The following is a 19446-nucleotide window of genomic DNA, read 5'->3' on the forward strand; positions in this document are numbered from 1 at the left end:
GACAGTTTAGGTGGCCTGGAAGATTTCACGGGCTGAGTCTTCGCTGGTGAATCTTGAGGTTTAAGCAAACCCCTCAGGATCAATTTATTTTTGCGCTCCTGCAGGACTCTTGGACTGAAAGCATGGCAGATCGAGCAAGAGTCCTGGAGGTGCACTGCGCCCAGACAATAAACACAAGAAGTGTGACCATCTGTCAGAGACATCTTCTGACAGCGTGAGTCACACTTCTTGAATCCAGATGGTTTAGGATCCTTGGACATCCTGGAGGAAAACCAAGGACAAGAACAGACACAGAAAGGTTAAAGTAACCAACCAGTAAAATTTTACACACTACAGTTACCACAACCAACTACAAGCACTACTACAACAAAAACTAAAGATAACTATCACTAAACACCAACTGTGATAAATAAAAGAATTTTTTTTTTTTTTTAGAAGGAGATAGAGAGAAAGGTTAACCTCTAACTTAAATGGAAAACCTTTCTGAGGAAAGGGAGAGAAGGGGGGAGGGGAAACTCTCTAACTTAAACGAGTTTCTTGGGGAAAGTAAACAGATCTAGAAAAAAACTAGCTACAATACAACAGTCTAATCTAATGACTAATTCTACACTAAAAACTACAGTTTTGACAAGAAAAATACAATAATACTAAAGCTTTATACGACCTGAGCCAGTAGAACAACCTCACAGCAGAAGCAGCAAACGAGATCTGGGTATCTAGCGCCAGGCATCTTGGGATATAGGGGGGCCTCGAGCCAGTAAGCAGCTCTCAAGCTTTTGAAGATGGCCGAGTCCGAACCCAACCAGCAAGAATGAAGGCGAGATAGACAACTTAACATTAGTGCTTCACCAGCAGAGTTATTGGCTTTAGTGATCTGCAAGTGATTTTTGTTGCTGGATCTTAGTGGTCTGGTGGTGTGATAGAGCTGGAGTAGATTCTGGAGGGATGAGACATTTTGTGGATGGTTTACTAGTTTGTGGGCGAGTGCAAGTTGATACCATTAAAGGAGGTGAGGGAGTTCAAGCCAGCCCAGTTCAGCAAGTGAGGACAGTGGTGACTACAGTAGGATGCCCCTGTGGCAAATTTGGCGATTTTGTTGTAGCAGGTCTCTAGCTTGTTTAGATCGCATTGCCTTAGGTTGGAATATATTGGAGAGGCATAAAGTAGGGTGGAGATAAGGTGGGAATTTGCTATTGAAATCTTTGCTGCTTTGGTGAGAAGTTGCTTATTTCTGTATAACACTCCTAGTTTTTTGTGGACTTTTTTTATGGTCATGGATATGTGAATGTCAAATTTTAGTTTATTGTCTATTTCCACTGCTAGCAATTTGGTGTGTTCAGTTGGGTATATAGTGGTGTTGTCTTTTGCTGTGATGTTAAAGTGAGAGTTGTTTTGAGCATGTTTGGTGGGTTGGAAGATGAGTAGTTTAGTTTTGTTTGGTTTGAGTATTAATTGGGCATCGGAAAACCAAGTTTCAACAGAAGAAAAGGCTTCCTGTGTGACTTTTTGCAGTTTGGGTAGGGACTGGGCTGAGCAGATGATGGTTGTGTCATCTGCGTATTGTATGAGTGTGCTATGTTTGGTGGCAGAGGCTAGATTATTGGTGAAAACAGAGAAGAATAGAGGTCCAAGGATGGATCCTTGGGGAACCCCTATGGAGACAGGTAGTTTGTGAGATATGTCATTCTGCCATACAACGGATTGTAATTTAAATTATTTTTACCTACTGGAGTAGACGTGTACTTCAGGAACACACAATGTGACTTTTTGACATTGCCTTAAATCCTTTACCTTATGCAGGAAATGCTAAATTCAGTTTAAGGGACTGTTGTGATAATATGTTCATATGGTCGGAGTCAAATACCTTCTTAACTGTTAAATGAGGGCCAGGAGAGAAAAACAGAGTTACAGAGAGCTCATGATCCTCAGTCTTTCTGGGAATCAGTATCAAAATGCTGGAATGAAGACTTTACCCAGCAGTCAAGCCTCTTGGTTGAGGAAGCACTACATAGATTCTACCCTAGTCATATAGTACAATGGATCAACTTTTTGTCCTCCCACATTGGGTGAAAGAGGTCATATGAGTTTGCTAGTACCGTCTACTTGTGTTCTATGGATATTACTGCATGCTCAATGTCTTGTCAAAGGTGCAGCAAACATACAAGATCCAAGGGCTTCTGCATACTATTTGGTTTAAGTACTTGGAAAACAAGAGGTGTGTCTACATTTTGAGGGTTAAGACAAAAATGTTCATGGAATCATGGACACTGGTTGTGCCAATGGTGGGACTTTTTTTCCTCTTGTTTATTATTTTCATGGACAAGATATCAAGGTACATCTGATGACTTTAGAATATGTACTTTAGGTTTTCATCTTTGTTGCCTGCAGATTTTGTCCTGTTACCCCCAGCTAATTGTGATCTCTAGCACAAAACTGCAGCAGTTAACTGTCGAGCACGAAACTGCTGGGAAGAAAATCAACACCTTAAATTCAGAGGTCACTGTTTTCTCCTCAGAAATCATAGGCTACTCTCTGCAGGTGAGGAGGGAGTAGCTGCCTTAAGTGTAGAAGTTTAAGTAGTCGAGGGTCTTGTTCACAAGTGAAGGTAACAGAGGACAGCACAGCAGTGGAAGTACTGCAGATGCTGTACCAGAATGTGATATGAAATTAACTGACTCTCAAGACAAAGCGCTCAATTAACCCGTCAGTCTATGTCCCCATCATCAATGGTCATGAGCCTTGGGTAGTGACTGACAAAGATGAGGCTGCTCCTACAAACTGCAGAAACAAGATTCCTTTGCAGGATATATGAACTCAGTTTCCATGATACAGTGATTAGCATGGCAATCTGGGAGGATCTCCGAGTAAGGCTACTGCTACATGGGTATATGATATGATAACTCAGGTGGTTTGGTCATCTTGAGAAGGTGTCGCCTGTGCACCTCCCTTGTGAGATATACAAAGCACAACCTACTTGGAATCATGAAACAAATGTAGGACACAACGTGCTGAGGACTCACAATGATGAATCTCAAAATGCCAAAAAATACTGAAAATACAAGAGAAGAGCAAATACTGACCATAATTTTTCTTCTATAAACTTGTTTTTTTTTTTCAGGGGGCAAGCCCATCTCCACCCCAGATGTGTGTGTGTGTGTGTGGGGGGGGGGGTTCCTCACACCCCTGGCCTTACAAATACTAACTTCAAGATCACCATACCTCAGAGAAAAGGGGAATATTCTGAGAAATGCTAATCTTTGACTTACTGTATGCAAGTCTATATTTCTGGACAATCAGTTTCCACATTCCAGGAATCGGCATTGCAAGTCTCAGCAATTCATATGGCTACTGATTACATTTTTCAGCTTGCCTGGGAATGCTGGGGATCCCAAAAAGTGTGAGAGAGGTAGTTGCTGAGGATACAGAAAACTAGGTCACGTAGTTTAGAAAATATATGCATGGATGGAGAAATGAAGTTTAGACTGCGTGTTACTTTCAACAGTCCATGACTTCATAAATATGTATGAATGAAAAAAAAAAAAGACACACCACCATATAAAATCAAACTATTGGAAAAATGTGTGTAGATGTGCACACAAACATGAATGACGTAATGAAACTGACCATAACAGCTGATTTGCAAAATGTATGGCAACATCTTGCAACAAACAAGTCTGGTAAATGTAATACTATGGAAAAATGAAATGCTGTGTTTTCCATTAACTAATGACAAGAGATGAATAGTGAAGGACAGTGGCCATTTTGTTTTAGTATGGATGCATCATATTTACAAATAAGTGCACCTATAAAACTGTTCAGCAATATGTTAAGTAGAGCACCAGGTTATGCTAATTGGTTTATGATGCTATGCAACATACAAGAAAGCTCACTCATTTTATAAGTGTGAAGCAATACTCTGGAATAGAACTGTTTTGACATGAACAGAAAAGTCACACTGCTTTGCACTTAATACATTGTTGCCTAGGTTACATTATCTAGTCATCTCTGAGTGTACTCAATGGGTTTAATGTAATCTTTATGAATTAAACTTGTAAATACTTCAACTATTGACAATGCTCTGTTTCAGCTTGTTACAGCTGTCCAAATATTTGCACTTAGTTTATATAGGTTCACACTGTATGAACTGAACCTGAATTTTTACTTATTTAACGTCATTCTTCTGTATAGGCTTTGTAATAATTTTATTTAACTGTAACCATATTATATCAGTATGGCGTTTGTCCTCCCTAGGCCTCCACTGAAAATGGTATTATCCCAGTCAGACTTTTCAGATAAACAAATGTCAAAATAAATAAAAAAAAAAATGTTTCATAATAAACTAGTCTTCACATGCACTTCTTTCTTTTACTTTTTTAACAGACTACACCGAAAAATCTCCTTGATGAACTCAGTGACTGCAAAGCAAAAACTGAAGCATACATCCAGACTCTAAAGAAACGAAGTCAAGTCATCACAGTAAGAACATACCTTATTGAAACTAATTAGCGGACACAAAACGTACAACTGTCAGTAGCAACAACTGTAACTTTTTTGTGTCTTTTGGCTTTTCCCGGTTAGGGGTCGCCACAGCGGAACTCTGGTCCGCTAATGATTGGTAGTTGATTTTTACGTACCGAGTTACCAGCTCTGACGCACAACCTTTAATGAAGGTACGCCCATTCACGCTTGTCTCCACGCAGAAGACGTTCTAGCTGAGAATCGAACCAGACAGCGTCTTACTGTGAGGCGACAACGCTACCACAGCACCACCACCGCGGGTATCACACTTAATATCATGAAATACAGGCTATTTACAGATTTTTGTTTTTATGCCTCTTATCTAGAGGCCACCACATCAGGCTCAAAATGCAAGTTTTAAGGTCGTTGTCACAGCAAAGCTTTGTACTGTATTATCAGTTTCTGCAGAATAAACAGCTAGCGATATTGTTAATGGGGGTTGAAGTATTTCAATTAATGTAAATGGGGCAAACATGGTGAATGAGAGAAAAAATGTATATATGCAACTACCACACACATGAGCATGTATGTTTGCACGCGCTTGCACATATACATATATACGCACACACATGCTCTCTCCATGTGTGTACATATATACAAACAATAATAATGAAATTAAACTGACAGCAGAGAGGGTGAAACTTCTTAATCCAGTGGACAAGATCTTTCCTTGACAGGTAGTGCTTGGAATCTCTGGAGGGTTGAGGCCCATCATTGCAAATTAAGTCACTGTGAAGGTCAAAGGCCTCCACAGTGGTAAGACTGGAATTGTGGATGACAGCCAGCAGTATATGTCGAGGCACTATACTTGGAAGGAGCAACACAACTAACATGTTTCTACAATGGTCCAAGGAAGGCAGGGACAGTACCTCTGGTATGACAGGCTGGGGTTGGTGGTCCTCACCGTTTAGATGGGGAAATGTGTCCTTGACATAATAGCCTCACAGTTGTCAGCCTCTTATGTAACCAGCCTATGCAAGATGGACATAAGACTCTTACAGACAGCCAAACCTTGTATACTAAAGGAATAATGAAGATTCAGTACAGCCCATGGAACAGTGGGGCCAGCTCTTTGGGCTTGAGCGCCTGTACAAGGAACTGCAGGAGTTTGATAAGTCTACATTATTTTGTGGACTTTGAAAATGGTTATGTGTATGCTCTCCAATCTGTGCTGCAGGAGATTCTACACGACTATGGAGTACTGAGACAACATATGTTAACTATTTGTCCCTGTAGGACTCCAAACAGAGTTCTGCTTACATTCTTAGCATTTTGTCTGATTTTTTTTAGGCTCTTCAAAGATGCGTCTTATCATTTCTGTTCATGATTCACATGGACAAGATATATATACACAGCCTGAGTTTAAGATGGTATCCAACTGACACCTTAAGTGTAATTTCTGCTGTCTGCAAATGATGTCTTTTTCCCTCATCACACTGTGACCTCGACATACATTTCAACAATTCATTGCAGAATACAAAAAAAATGGGATAAGACTCAGCACATGTAACTATGACATCATGTTACTCTACTGTAAAAGAAAGAACTGTTTTTCTCAGATGTGTGGAACAGCTGCCCTTCACAGAAAAATGTAAATACCTTTGTGTCTTGTTCATGAGTGACAACATAGAGAAATCTGACAGTGACAAGCAGATTAAGGAAGTAACTACATTCACGCTATGCTGAATCAGTCAGTAATGGTACAGTCATATAGTGAGTGGGGACATAGACAAAAAGAAATTTATCAGTCAGGCCTGTGTCCTCATCATTACCTATGATCAGGAATTATGGGTGGTAACAGAACAAATAGGAGTGGACCCAAGAAGTATAAATGGGGAATCTCTATGGGGTTGCTAAGCTTACTCTCCATGACATGTAGAGGAACGCAGTCAAGAGTACAGCTACTGCACATTCAAATTAACAGATAAATGAAGTACTGCAGGCATATTAGAAGGATGGCCTCTGAGTTGCTCTGTAAAGAACTGCTGAGCGCACGGGACATTAAGAACTGGTGACACAGCTAATCTAGGAAATGGCATAGAAATGCTTAAGATTTCCCCAGGACAAGTCAGAATCTGGGGCTAGGGAAAAGGACATTTGGTCTGTCTTGCTTAAATTGCTGCCTGAATGTCTTTCGTGAAGAAAAACTCAAAGAAAATGAAGCAAATTCAAGTCATGTGCATACATACAGTACATTTATATATATATATATATATATATATATATATATATATATATATATATATATAAACTGTAGGATTTATGCACTGAGGCCCAGACAAATCCATCAAAAGCAAAACAATGCAATCAAACCTGCAATACCCTACAAAGAAAGACACCTTCAAAGAAAAATAAAACTTTTTTTTTTTGGTGGGGGGTATACTAACTTTAAGGTCATACAATCTTAGTCAAAGGCAAAGACCATCTACATCGAAACTGCATTCCACTTCCTTTCTACCAAAACATTATTCCAAAAATACCTAAATAGAACTGCAAGAGCAGTTCAAAGTGCAACAAAACAAGCAAATAGCTGCAAATGTAAATTAGAAGCTATGCTGAATGACATTTGTTAACAAAAACATGAAAAAATTAAAATTGCATAAAAGGCTATTTCATTTCGGTGCTATCAGTTTATCATCGCTCAGTAGATGGGCTTGTTTTTAAATTTTCAGAGCTGCAGCTGTGATCCGCAAAAATGAAAGCATTAATGTGTGAAAAGGAAGTCTGAGGTACAGTGATTTGACAGTAGAATATACAAACAGCAAAGGCAAGGGGGACACAGTCCCCATATTAGTTGGTAAATTCTCGATTCTTGTTAATCCTTATTGTTTTCATTTTATTTTTCATACTTAGGGGACCTACTCATAAATATGTATGTATAGTGTGTGTGTATGAAAAAAAGAAGTTGTCTTACCATAACGTTCCACCTGTGCTGTTCATCTTCTTTCATTCATAACTGATGGGGTTCGGTTCTGAGTCCTCGGAACCGAGTCGGCCTTCTTACCAAGCTCGCACCAACCAAATAAACTCTCGAGCTAAATCTCTGCCCAGAATGACCTTCTCCCTGTTACCTCAGATCGAGTTTGCTAGAGAAAAAGAAGTAAAGCCGAGGTCACTTCTGCGCAAATACCCTAGGGCACCACTTAGACCCAAAGCATCCCCCAGAAGCCTTTGGAGGGGGGAAGGAGGTTGGAAAGTGATGAATGAAAGAAGATGAACAACACAGATGGAACGTTATGGTAAGACATAACTTCTATATCTGATGTTGTTAATCTTCTTTCCATTCATCACTGATAGAACAGAATCCCAAGCTTCCGTGAGGTTCATGGGTGGCCCTTATGGAAGAACATTCCTGAGTACCACTGAGCCGAAGGCAGCTCTCCCTCTGGAGACCAAGTCCAATTTGTAATGATTGATAACGGTATGAGGCTTAGCCCAAGTAGCTGCTGCACAGATGTCATCCATGGAAGCCCTGGAATGGAATGCTACAGATGTTGCCATAGATCTAGTGGAGTGAGCTTTAACTTTTGGCATATGTTCATTATTGAGGGAATAGATGAAATGTATGCAGTCCCTTAGCCATCTTGATAATGTAACCTTGGAAACAGCCTGTCCCATTCTGGGCCCAGAAAAGGAGATGAAAAGATGTTCAGATTTATGGATAGGTTTGGTCATGTCTAGGTAAAATCTCAATTGTCTATGTACAGCTAAGGAGTGAAGGCAGTACTCTCCTCTATTGGCAAAATTCAAAAAGAACACAGGTAGATCAATGGTCTGGTTAACGGAGAATTCAGAACCAACTTTGGGAAGAAAGAATGGATTCGTCCAAAGTGATACTCTATCTTTATGAAAGACCAGATAGGGCCTCTTGATACACAATGCCTGCAGCTCCGAGACTCTTCTGGGAGACGTAATGGCTACTAAGAACAAGGATTTCCAAGACAAAAAAACTTTAGGTCACACTTTGCAGCAGGTTCAAAAGGTTTTTTAGTCAAAGACTGAAGGACTAGAGTGAAGTTCCATGGTTCCACGGGCTGTCTGACAGGAAGCCTGATATGAGAAGTCCCCTTGAGGAAAGCCTTGCAAAGGTGTAAAGAGATGAGGGGTGCCATCTATACCACTGTGGAAATTGGAAATTGCCGCCAGATGTACTCATACAGCAGAGGCAGAGGCTCCATTATCAAAAAACGTAGCCAAGTATTGAAGCACTTTAGTAACTGGAGCTGAATACGAGTCTAGCATGTTATCCTTGGACCAGATGGAGAACCTTTTCCATTTATTCTGATATAGTCTTCTGGTGGATGGTTTGTGAGAGGCCAGAATGCTGTCTCAAACAGCTGAAGAGAGATTAGCTTGCATGGCGACTAGTAGAAGTAGAGAAACCAAGCTCTGTCAGCTTGAGACTGGACAGATTTAGGTGACTCAACCCTTGGGGGTGAGTAATCAGATCTGGGCGAGGGTCCAGAATTCACGGTGGGTATACTAGGTGAGGCCGAAGGAAGGGGGACCAAACTTGTCGAGGCCAAAATGGGGCTATGAGGATCACCTTGCATCTCAACCAAAGAGCTTTCTTTTGAAATTGTGGGATCAATGGGAAGGGAGGATAAGCATAAAGAAGTCCCATGGGCCAATCATGGATCAGAGCATCCCTTGGTGACTCCCCCTCCAGGGGAAGTAGGATGAAATAACTGCTGCACTTGTTGTTTGATGGGAGGCGAAAAGATCGCAGCAAGGCTGGCCCCAGTGGCTGAAGATTTCTGATGCCACCTTGGGGTTGAGGGACCACTCTTGAGGCATGAGGATGCATCTGCTCAGTTTGTCCGCAATCACGTTGGAGCTCCCTGGGATATATGTTACTATCAGAAAGCGGTTGGAAGTTATCGCCCACTGCCAAATTCTCATGGCATCTCGACATAGGGGGTAGGACTTGGTTCCTTCTTGCTTGTATCAGACTACTGATATATTGTCTGATTGAATTGTAATTGTCCCGAAAGGGAGAGCTGAATGGAAGGCCTGTAACGCTAACAGCACAGCTCTCAGTTCCAGAAGATTGATATGCAGGTGGGCCTTTGAGGTGGACCATGTGTCTTGGACAGTCTTTCCCTGGAAATGGCCCCCCCACCCGATCAGGGAAGCATCCGTGGTCACAATGGCTGTGGGCTGAGGAGACTGAGATGGACAACTCCAAAGTTCTCTGTTTGGCCTCATCCACCAAAGCAGGTCCTGTTTGCAGGAGTTGGTTATTCGAATCTGGTAACCGAGGGGGTGATAGTTTGGGAACCACTGACACAGAAGGAGCCATTGCAGAATCCGCATATGTAGCTTTGCTAGAGGCACTATTGGGATTGACGCTGCCATAGAACCTAGGGCCTGAAGAACTTCCCTTGCAGAGACTCTTGTTTGAGAGAGTATCACCCAGAGTTGAAGCCTCAATTGATGGAGTCTGTGAATTGAGAGTGATACCAGACAGGACTGAGTACTGAACACTGCTCCAATGAACTCTATTTGTTGTGTATGTGTAAGGTTTGATTTCTCCCAATGTATAGTTATTCCTAACAATTTTGCCAGAGAGAAAGTATAATGCAGTGCTGTTACCAGAAGATGCTCAGTGGGGGCAGTAGGAGCCAGTCATCCAGATATGGAAAGACCCAGAATCTTTTTAGTCTCAAGTGAGCTGTTACCACTGCCATGCATTTTTTGAACACTGCGGGCTGTAGAGAGACTGAACGGCAGGACATAGAATTGATAATGACTGGCTCCTAGCTGGAAGCGAAGCAGTCTCCTGGAGCGTTTGTCCATCTTGATGTGGTAATACACATGCCGAGATGTACAGAGCACATCCAATTGCCTTATGTTAAAAAGGGGAGAATGAACTGAACTGTGACCATCTGGAATTTGGTTTGGGTGACAGACTTATTTAAGCTGCTGAGATCCAAAATGGGTCTCCAGTCCCTTGTCTTTTCTGGCACCAAAATGAATCTCGAGTAAAATCTGGATCAGCACTGGTCTGGTGGGACTGGTTGGATGACTCTTTTTTTGAGACAGCTTTATAATCACTGAAGCTGCATCTTCCCTTTGACTGGGTGGAACTTTGGAAAGTTTTCTTGGAAAATTCTGCTGACAAGAAAGAGGAATGGTGTAACCTCTGGTGATGATACTCTGCACCCAATGATCAGTGGTGATAGATTGCCATGCAGCTTGGTGCAGAGAGAAATCACCCCCGACTGCTTCCAGAGGTAAGCAATCAGGCTGCTCCTCAGGAGCGCTGATAAGGCTGTCCAGAAATACAGTCTCTGGAGCCTTGGTTACGAAGACCCCCCCCCCGCCTCTATAGGGGTGTCTTCCGGAATTCTTACCCCCTCTGCCTCTGGGAGTATAAACACCACGTACGGCACGGAAAGGACCCTGAGATTTCTTATGCCACATTTTTCCACTCCTCTGACTCCTGGAGAAGGTATGTTGAGGGTTGGAAAACCATAGGCCTACGGCAGACAGGGTCTTTCTGTCTTGCTCGCATCTAGCTAGCATGTCCTTCACTTTGGAGCCAAAAAGGGATGAAGCTTCGATGGGAGTTTTCAGAAATGAAGATTTGAAGGGATCTGTGAGGTCACAAATGCGAATCCAGGCATGACGCCTCATAACAATGCTCGAACCCACAGTTCTAGCCACCCCTTCGGTCACAAGTGATAGCGACCTCATGGACGAGTCGGATACTGATTCCAGGGTTGCAAGCTGTGAGGCCACTTTGTCTCTGACCTCATCAGACAACTGTCCTGCGAGCTTCCCAGAAAGTTCAGAGATCAAGTCCCTCTGGAGCCTCGTAAAATGTGCCAAATAATTCAGGGACTGTACAGCAAAGGTCCCTGATGCAAAAACACACTTCCCAAGTCTGTCCACCACCTGGGACTCCCTGTTGGTTGGGTGGATAGCGGGACTTTCCTCAGCCAAGTCCTTTTTCGTGGCCGCGACCACCATAGCATCAACTGGTAACCCTTTGGACCAATGCGTGTTCTCCTTGGAAGGGGAAAGAATTTTGTCTGGTCTCCGAGGGATTGCCTTAATGGAATCAGGGTTCTTCCAAGCATGCTGCATGATGAGCTGGATGAACTTGTCAGCAGGTGGGGTCATCCAAGAGGTTGAAAGCTGGGTGTGAAAAGCCTACAGGAACATGGACTCCTCAGACGAAGGGTTGGAGGGCTTCCAGTCCCCTCTCTGTTTTAACATTTCCAGGATGTCTCGAAGGAGACATCATCAGGAGGTGACCATGGGGACCCTTTACCATAACTGTAGTCCATGTCTTCTGTTAAGGACTCCTCGGGCAAATCCAAGTACTTCCTCTTGCATGTCTTCTTTCAAGGGGGCTCCTCAGTGGGGATCTGTGAGGAGGACTCAAAAGAGCAGATACCCTGAACAGGGGTGTCCCATGGCTTCTCTGCCCAGTGTCCTGAAGGGTGGTCTGTGACAGCTGTAGCTCAGGGGGTGAAAACTGGGGTTCTGACATCAAAGGAGTGCTGCCAGAAGCAAGAGCCCTCTCCATCGCGCGGAAGGCAGGCCCGCCTGAAGAGGGATTGGAGCCCGGAACCAAGAAAGACAACATCGATACCGGGGTCACACCCTGCTCCGATGAATCTGTCCCTATGGAGGGAGCCTCAAGCAGCATCAGCACGGACAAGGCTATCGGCGTTGAGGATGGATCAGAGGAGAGAAGCGGCTCCATACCCCGGGCCGACGCGCACATCCCCCAATACCCAGATTGAGGAAGGACCGGTTCAGTGGGAACCAAATACCAAAGGGACAAACTCGGAGCCAGAGTGAGATGCACCGTAGGCAACGAGGTGATGGGTTCCAAGAAAGATGTTGGAGCAGAAGGCTTCAGAACCGAGACAGTCGAAGGAGGAGTGTAAGATGGAGTCTGTGGATAAGACAACCCAAGTCCTGCAGGTGGATGGGTCTTAGAAAGTGTGGGGATCCCCCTAGCTAACAAGAGCTGGTCTACAAGACGCACCAAGTCATGTTTCATCAGGCTCCTGGTGGATCTAGTAGATACATCAGATGGGGAGTCAGGACGTTCGATGAAGGGGCTATACGCTTGGCACAGAAACGGATCTACGGAAGGGGAGTATCGGGTCCGTGGTGCAAGGTCTGCTGACACTGAAGTTTCTAGTTTCGAGTCCAGAAGTAGAGGGGTCAAATCTAGTGAAGTCGGTACAACGCTCAGTGACGAAGTGGTACTCGGAGCCGAAATGGTCGGTTCCAAAATGGAAACTAATGGAGTAGTCGAAGGTGTGCCCTGAGCCAAAGTGGCTACAGGTGCCGAAGTCGAAATAGGTATAGTAAGGTTTATGATAGGTGCCGGAGGTAGGACCGGTGCTGAAACTGGCGCTGGAATCGAAGGTTTTGAGATGATCGGAGCCGAGGAAGATGGAGCCGTAAAGGCAGATTTGTGCTCCGAAGATAACTTTGGGACCTTTGATTTCCCAGGCTTGCTATGATCACCCGATGGTGAAGAAGGAACAGAGTGGGATCTCTTTTTGTCCTTAGTAGGAGGGGTTGAGACCTCCGCTGCAGAAATGGCCTCTGAGAAGGGAGACTTGAGTAACCCTTTCAGAATGAGTTTATTTTTGCACTCATTAAGAGAGCATTGAGTGAAACTCTGACAAATGTCACACGAACGCTGCATCGAAAGGTGGGGCACTCCCAAACAGTATACACAGTCATCATGAGAATCACTATTAGGTAACTTGCCCTTACATGAAGTACAATGCTTAAAACCTGAAGTACCCTTCTTATCAGACATCTCAATAGAAAAGACACCACAGGCCAACTGTATAATCCAACTAGAATAAAGTCAACTCCATTCAAAAAAGTCACAAATATAACAATACACTGGTATGTAGAGAAAAAGGGGAAACACCTGACTAAAAGTCAAAGCTAATAGGTTAAACAGGAGAGACAATACCAACTATGGTACTGAAGAAATACCACAAGGGTAAGGGAGGAAAGGCCGTACCAATAATGGTACTTGAAAGTTTACCAATGGTAACAACAGGCAGAGTGGAAAAACAAGGTTAGGCAGAAGAAAAGACACTGGGAATACTAATTGCTTAATAAAATACGAAGATATCCAAAATTTTTCACACAAATATCAAAAATGTTCCACTTAGATGAGAGCTCAGCTGAAACGCGGCTTTACGGCTACATGGCAAACGAGATCTGAGGTAACAGCGAGAAGGGCATTCTGGGTGAATGGAAAGAAGATTAACAACATCAGATTTATATAGCATACATGTGTATGTATATATATATATATATATATATATATATATATATATATATATATATACACAAACACACACACACACTTATAAAAAGAGAGAGATACATATGCATGTGCACAAACTGTGAGCACACACCATATGTGCACACAATACAAATTTCTGTTTGTTACACAGATGACCTATTTCAAAAAGGTAACTCCATAGAAAAGTCAAGTTAATGTGAATCACGTTGGCTGCAAAACAATTTTGTGTCTCTCTGCAACCCTATACACACAAACACATACAGCAGCTGTGCAAAAGTCAACAATGCATCTAAAAGCTTGCATTAAAGGGGAAAAAGGTATTTCCATTGGTACCCACACTCCTAAAACAATTTTCTCATACTTCTGAATAACCCACATTATGTCTGTTTTTCTAAAATAATGGATTGTGTTTTTTTTTCATTTGATAAGGTAGTTTACATTCCTACATAATCTCATCTTTAACAAACTTAGAAACATTTTGCAAATTACTCCTATAGTACAATTCAGAAATTTTCTCTTCATGAAAAAAAAACTGCAACAATCTAAAGCAAGATAAAATTATACTGCTTTAGCTGATCAATTTATTTGTTTATATTTGTTTACAGGTTAAGTCCAACTGTGCCTTGCAAGACCCATTTCAGTGAAGGCCTAGGGAGAAAAGCTCAGTTCTGTGAATACTTGGCATGTCTTTCACAGGACATCTCTCCAGATGCAACTTTAGCTTGTAGACAGTTAACAAAAAATGAAATGACATAAACGGCAAATGACTACATTTGCAAACACCTAGGTGAATAAACATTAAATGAAAAAATATTCTAAGTGTTCAGTAAGTACTTAGAATGGCTGGGAATGAATGGTTTGTGACTGACTGCAGTATGCATCACAAAATTCTAGCGTGGAAATCAGTAGCACGTTGCTAAAGTTAATATGCTGATTACAGCACCTTCATAATGGCAGCTATTGTGGGTAATGTAACTGTTAATACACTCAGTTGCCCTCTGTGCTTATAGTGCAAGTGTCTGCACATCTGACATAAGTGGTAGTGTTCACTGTGTGCATAAAGCCTTGTATTTATGCATCATACAGGGAACAATGCCCGACACCATTTTCTATTATGGACTACTGTATTATCCAAACAAACGAAGGCTACTATTTCAGGTTACGTGTTCCTGTAGCATACCCCAGTATAGACACAAGGTTGGTAAACAAAACAGGAATATGATCACAGTTGGCTGAAAACTCTTACAACTACTGCCATCCCCCACCCCCCACCCAGCATTACTTCGCACTAGGTCAAGGACATATATCAATTCCTGTTTGGAAATGTCACACACTGCTGTTGATCAACTTCCTGCAAAGCTTCTATTATTTCATTCAGGATACAGCCAGTCATACTTGGTGTACTCAAACTGTTCCATTTTTCATTACTGCTTTACAAAGCAGTAAGGCTTACAGAGAAAGTACAGTTGTGTTAGGAACTTACCATAACTGTGGATGTTCCCGTATGCAAAACATTGCAGTAGTAATACCACTTGGCACTTCTGCCATTGAAGGCACTATGTCCATCCAAACTTCCAGAGATTTACACTCTTTCCCTCCTCAAAATACCACATTTTTCAGAACTGCTTTCTGAAGCAGAATGACTTACACAGAAAGTCCAGTTGCAGTGGCGGAGTAAGTGTACCTTGAGCCCTGGGCTGTTTCCAATCTATAGGCCCCCTCTCTCCACCTGAATTGTTTTGATGAGTTACTCCAGAGATGCAACTAATTCCAGGGGACAGTACATGACTAAATAACATCAGCTATTCTCCCGGAGTGACACATTAACATGCAGTTTCCCCAGTGAGACAGCTCTCTATGCTACAGCCAACACCTGGGGAAAATCATAGCAAAGAGCAGTCTCTGAACTGGAAAGGCTTACTCCATCATGAAAGCATTGTGAGTTATGGCTTCTACAAGTCTATCTGAATCTCTTCCTTAGAAAGTAATTTATTCGTCACAATAATGGGTTCATTGCTATGAATGCAGCACTAACAAAAAGCCTGCCACTGAGCAAAAAAAAAAAAAAAAAAAAAATGGCCATTAGGATCTGAATGCTGAAATACATTGAACAAACATTCATAACACTGAATGAATGATGTAAATTTATGAAATAAAAATGTACTATGCCTCTCTAAGAAAAAAATAAAACTAAAAAAAGTAGTAGTAATTTAATTGCTTTAACAAAATGGACTTCAACATGAGCCTAATATAACAGACAGCTTGCCTATGCAACACTTTGAATGAAAATGCCTGGGAGTGGAAGGGGTGGAGGGGGGAATATATATATATACATACATGAATATGCAAAGATATATACACTCACACAAACACACACATAGACACAAAATCCCTGCTACACAATGAATGCACTAACAGGGCTGGTGTTAACATTTTAAGGGCCACCATCAAGTTTCAATTTGGGGGCCATACCCAGCAGGATGTAATGTGTGACCATGATGCTGCCATGACCCTTTCCCTGTCAAGCTCCCTCCAACACCTCTTTAATGATCAATGTATAAAGTGTTAGTACTCACAGACCATTACAAAGACTTGTAGTGCCACTAGTACTGCATCAAGGTACACACACTGACTGGTATTTAGTAGTAATGTTACATTATGACAAGCCTCGGTACCACAGCAAAGTAGCCACTCTCACAGAGGTGCACACACTGACCGGCATTTAGTAGCAATGTTGCATTATGACAAGCCTCAGTACTCCAGCAAGGTAGCCACTCTTACAGAGGTATACAGACACATTGACTGTTATTTAGCACCAATGTTACATTACGACAACACTCAGTACCATAGAAAGGTAGCCACTCTCACACAGGTACACACACTGTCTGGCATTTAGCAGCCAAGTAAAATTACAGGAAGCTTCTGTACTGCATCAAGGTTGCCAGTCCCACAGTAGAATACAGACACCCACCCCACACAGGACAGACACACTCATACAGTCTTCCAAACACAGGACAGAGACACCCATACAAGACATAGAAAACACTACAGCAGGACTATAGACAATACCCACACATATTGGAAAGACTGACCCCGACTCACAATACTCATTGCACAGAATGACCCACAACACAAGTCATAAGGATAGCTGCAGACCAGCAGAAAACTCAGACTGCAGAGGTAAACAAGACAGACATACAGAAAAGACTACAGACACATAAGACATACAGGAGAAAGCTAAGGGGATTACAGAGACTGAGGCAGACAGACTCAAACCCAAAGAGAAACAGGCAAAATCAAAAAGTACACAGATGACAGACATCAGTGTCATTTATCTAGAGTGTACAGTCAGCCGAATGCTGCCACATATATGATGTCATATGAGTAATTTTAGTTCTTCCTGTACTTCCACCTGTTTTTGCCTCATGTAGAATCCTGCCATTCCTAGCTGTCCTTGCCTCATGACTACTGGAAATTAAAGATATGCACAGACCCAGAGTTTTACTGGTATCTTAGAAATTTTCTTTTGGTCAAAGTCTTCAGTGAGGCTGCTGTACGACAAATCTTGTCTCACTTCATGCTCAGTTGAGAGCACAGCTAAGCCTGAAAGTCTCTCCTGACTCATTGATGAATGTAAGCATGTCTTTACAAGTTTAAGTTTAGAAAAAATGTGTTCTGCAATAGCCAATGTTACAGGTACAGTCATATAAATATGCAGTGAAATTAAGTATTTATACAAGTGTCTTGTAACTGGTTGAGAATGAGGAAATTTAACACAGTCAGTGGTGATAACTCAGTGTTATGCATTCAAGAAAACCATTTCAGTTTGTGTCCAAGGTCATTACATTCAGTATCACAGTGGCCACTAGTCCCGACCAACAATTGTTCTTTCAGAGCTTTGCACTATTGGATCAAGATATCTTCTGCGACTTCATTCAAGTCTTTAATATTTGATAAAAATCCAAAGGCCTTATCAAAATCAAAGCTGCTCAAACTGGTGACTGATGACAAAATGACTTTAGTGTTGTGACCAGCAACACAATGAAGAAGTCTACACACAGTTTTCATTTTCAGTCCTGTACCATTTCATCTTCCCCTTCACAGTCAAAGAAACACTTTACTTTCTTCTGACCCTTTTCTTGAAATAAGATGTTAACATCCAATTCTGCTATCTTGGAGGCTTCATCCGTGGCACACTGAAGTCCTGTCTCTGTGTAGTGCCTCAGCAAGTCCATATCTGACGTCAACACTCTGACACATGTAGAAATATCAACTGATGGAGTCTGCAGCACTTTGCTTGCATGATTTATCTCTATCAGCACATCATACCAAATCATTAAACATACAATGAAATGATATAAGTTCCAAACATAGTCCCTTTCCCTGTTTTTATGTTGCGGCGTCACTTGTACATAAAGCTTTACTTCTCTCCTGTAATGCTTCCATAACTCCCTTCAGCTGAAACCATACTGCCATTAGAGTCTATCCTGCATTCCCAGTGAGTCTCAGATAGTGGCTTCACAGTGTCATTTATGTGTCATTTCAAGATCTGCCATCAGCTCATTAATGCTGAATAGAGTATGTAAAGGTTCTTCAGACATCCAAAGAAAGACACCGCCTGCAGTGATGAATGTGCTCCATCACTAAGTTTTAAATTGTGGCAGGCACATGGCACATAAAAAGCCCCCAAATTCATATGTTTTATCCAGGCCTGCACTACAGCTCATTTCCCTTTCATATTGTTGCCACTGTTGTATCCTTGTCCTCGACACTCGTTAATGTGCAGTTGATGCATCTGAAGAAGTGCATCTGCCCAGGTCATATCATTCACAAGCACAAATCCCAGAACGGGCTTCTCACCTGTGACTGCAATCACTGAAATGTCCCCATACCTGACTATTACAGTCATTTTCTCTTGACTGCTGATGTCTGGTGTGCAATCAAGAATCACAGAAATGTACCTAACATCCTTCACCTTCCCTACAATAGTCATTAACATAGCATTTGAGATCAGATGGACAGTTCATTCTGTATGTTCTTCACAAGATAGTGATCTATTACTTCTTTATTCCTAACATAATGCAAATGTTCGGCCATGCTGTACTTGGCTTATGAAACTGAAATTGCCATGTGTGTACAATGCATCACTCATCCCATGGAATGCCATGCAACATTCTACCAGGTACAGGGCAATAGCTATAATGTGTTCTAATACACCACACTAGTGAGCAATTTCTTTTTTAACTACTGCTTATCTCCATCCATCATCTCTGTATTCTTAGTCTGTTGCCCAGTTCCTTCCACTTGAGCATGCATGCTACATGCTCTGATGCTCAGTCATGGCAGTGTAAAACTTTTCTCTCCATGCTCTGTAACCACCTGACAGGAGAAGGTGGACAGAATGTCCAATTTACATGGAAAGCAAAACAGTGCATTTTTTGAGACCGAATATGTCAACCAATTCTGTTTTGTTCCATCTTTCAACATTAGGCAGCATCTAGAAATAGTTATCTAATGTAAATCTTTTTTGTTCATTGACTGAGAGCTGTGGTAACATCACTTGCACAGGAGCATGCTGGATGGCAGCTAACGTAAACTCATCCTTTATCAAGTCTGATCCTGAAATG

The 19446-nt window shown here is 42.0% G+C and overlaps 2 protein-coding genes across 3 annotated transcripts in view; one reads left to right on the top strand and one right to left on the bottom strand.

Moving 5' to 3' along the window:
• Positions 1–19446, bottom strand: part of ZCCHC4 (zinc finger CCHC-type containing 4) — a 1048879-nt gene that overhangs the window by 622097 nt on the left and 407336 nt on the right. The window lies entirely within an intron of this gene.
• LOC122794047 (E3 ubiquitin-protein ligase TRIM62-like) overlaps positions 1–19446 on the top strand; it is a 208554-nt gene that overhangs the window by 19322 nt on the left and 169786 nt on the right. For both annotated transcript variants that reach the window (XM_044062166.1, XM_044062165.1), the window contains exon 2: positions 4381–4476. In XM_044062166.1, coding sequence (XP_043918101.1) covers positions 4381–4476 — 96 coding nt within the window. The remainder of the gene's footprint in view (positions 1–4380; positions 4477–19446) is intronic.

This window comes from Protopterus annectens, chromosome 2.part1 (genome assembly GCF_019279795.1).
Source record: "Protopterus annectens isolate FY-2018-M chromosome 2.part1, PAN1.0, whole genome shotgun sequence".
In the NCBI taxonomy this organism is placed as follows: domain Eukaryota; kingdom Metazoa; phylum Chordata; order Ceratodontiformes; family Protopteridae; genus Protopterus; species Protopterus annectens.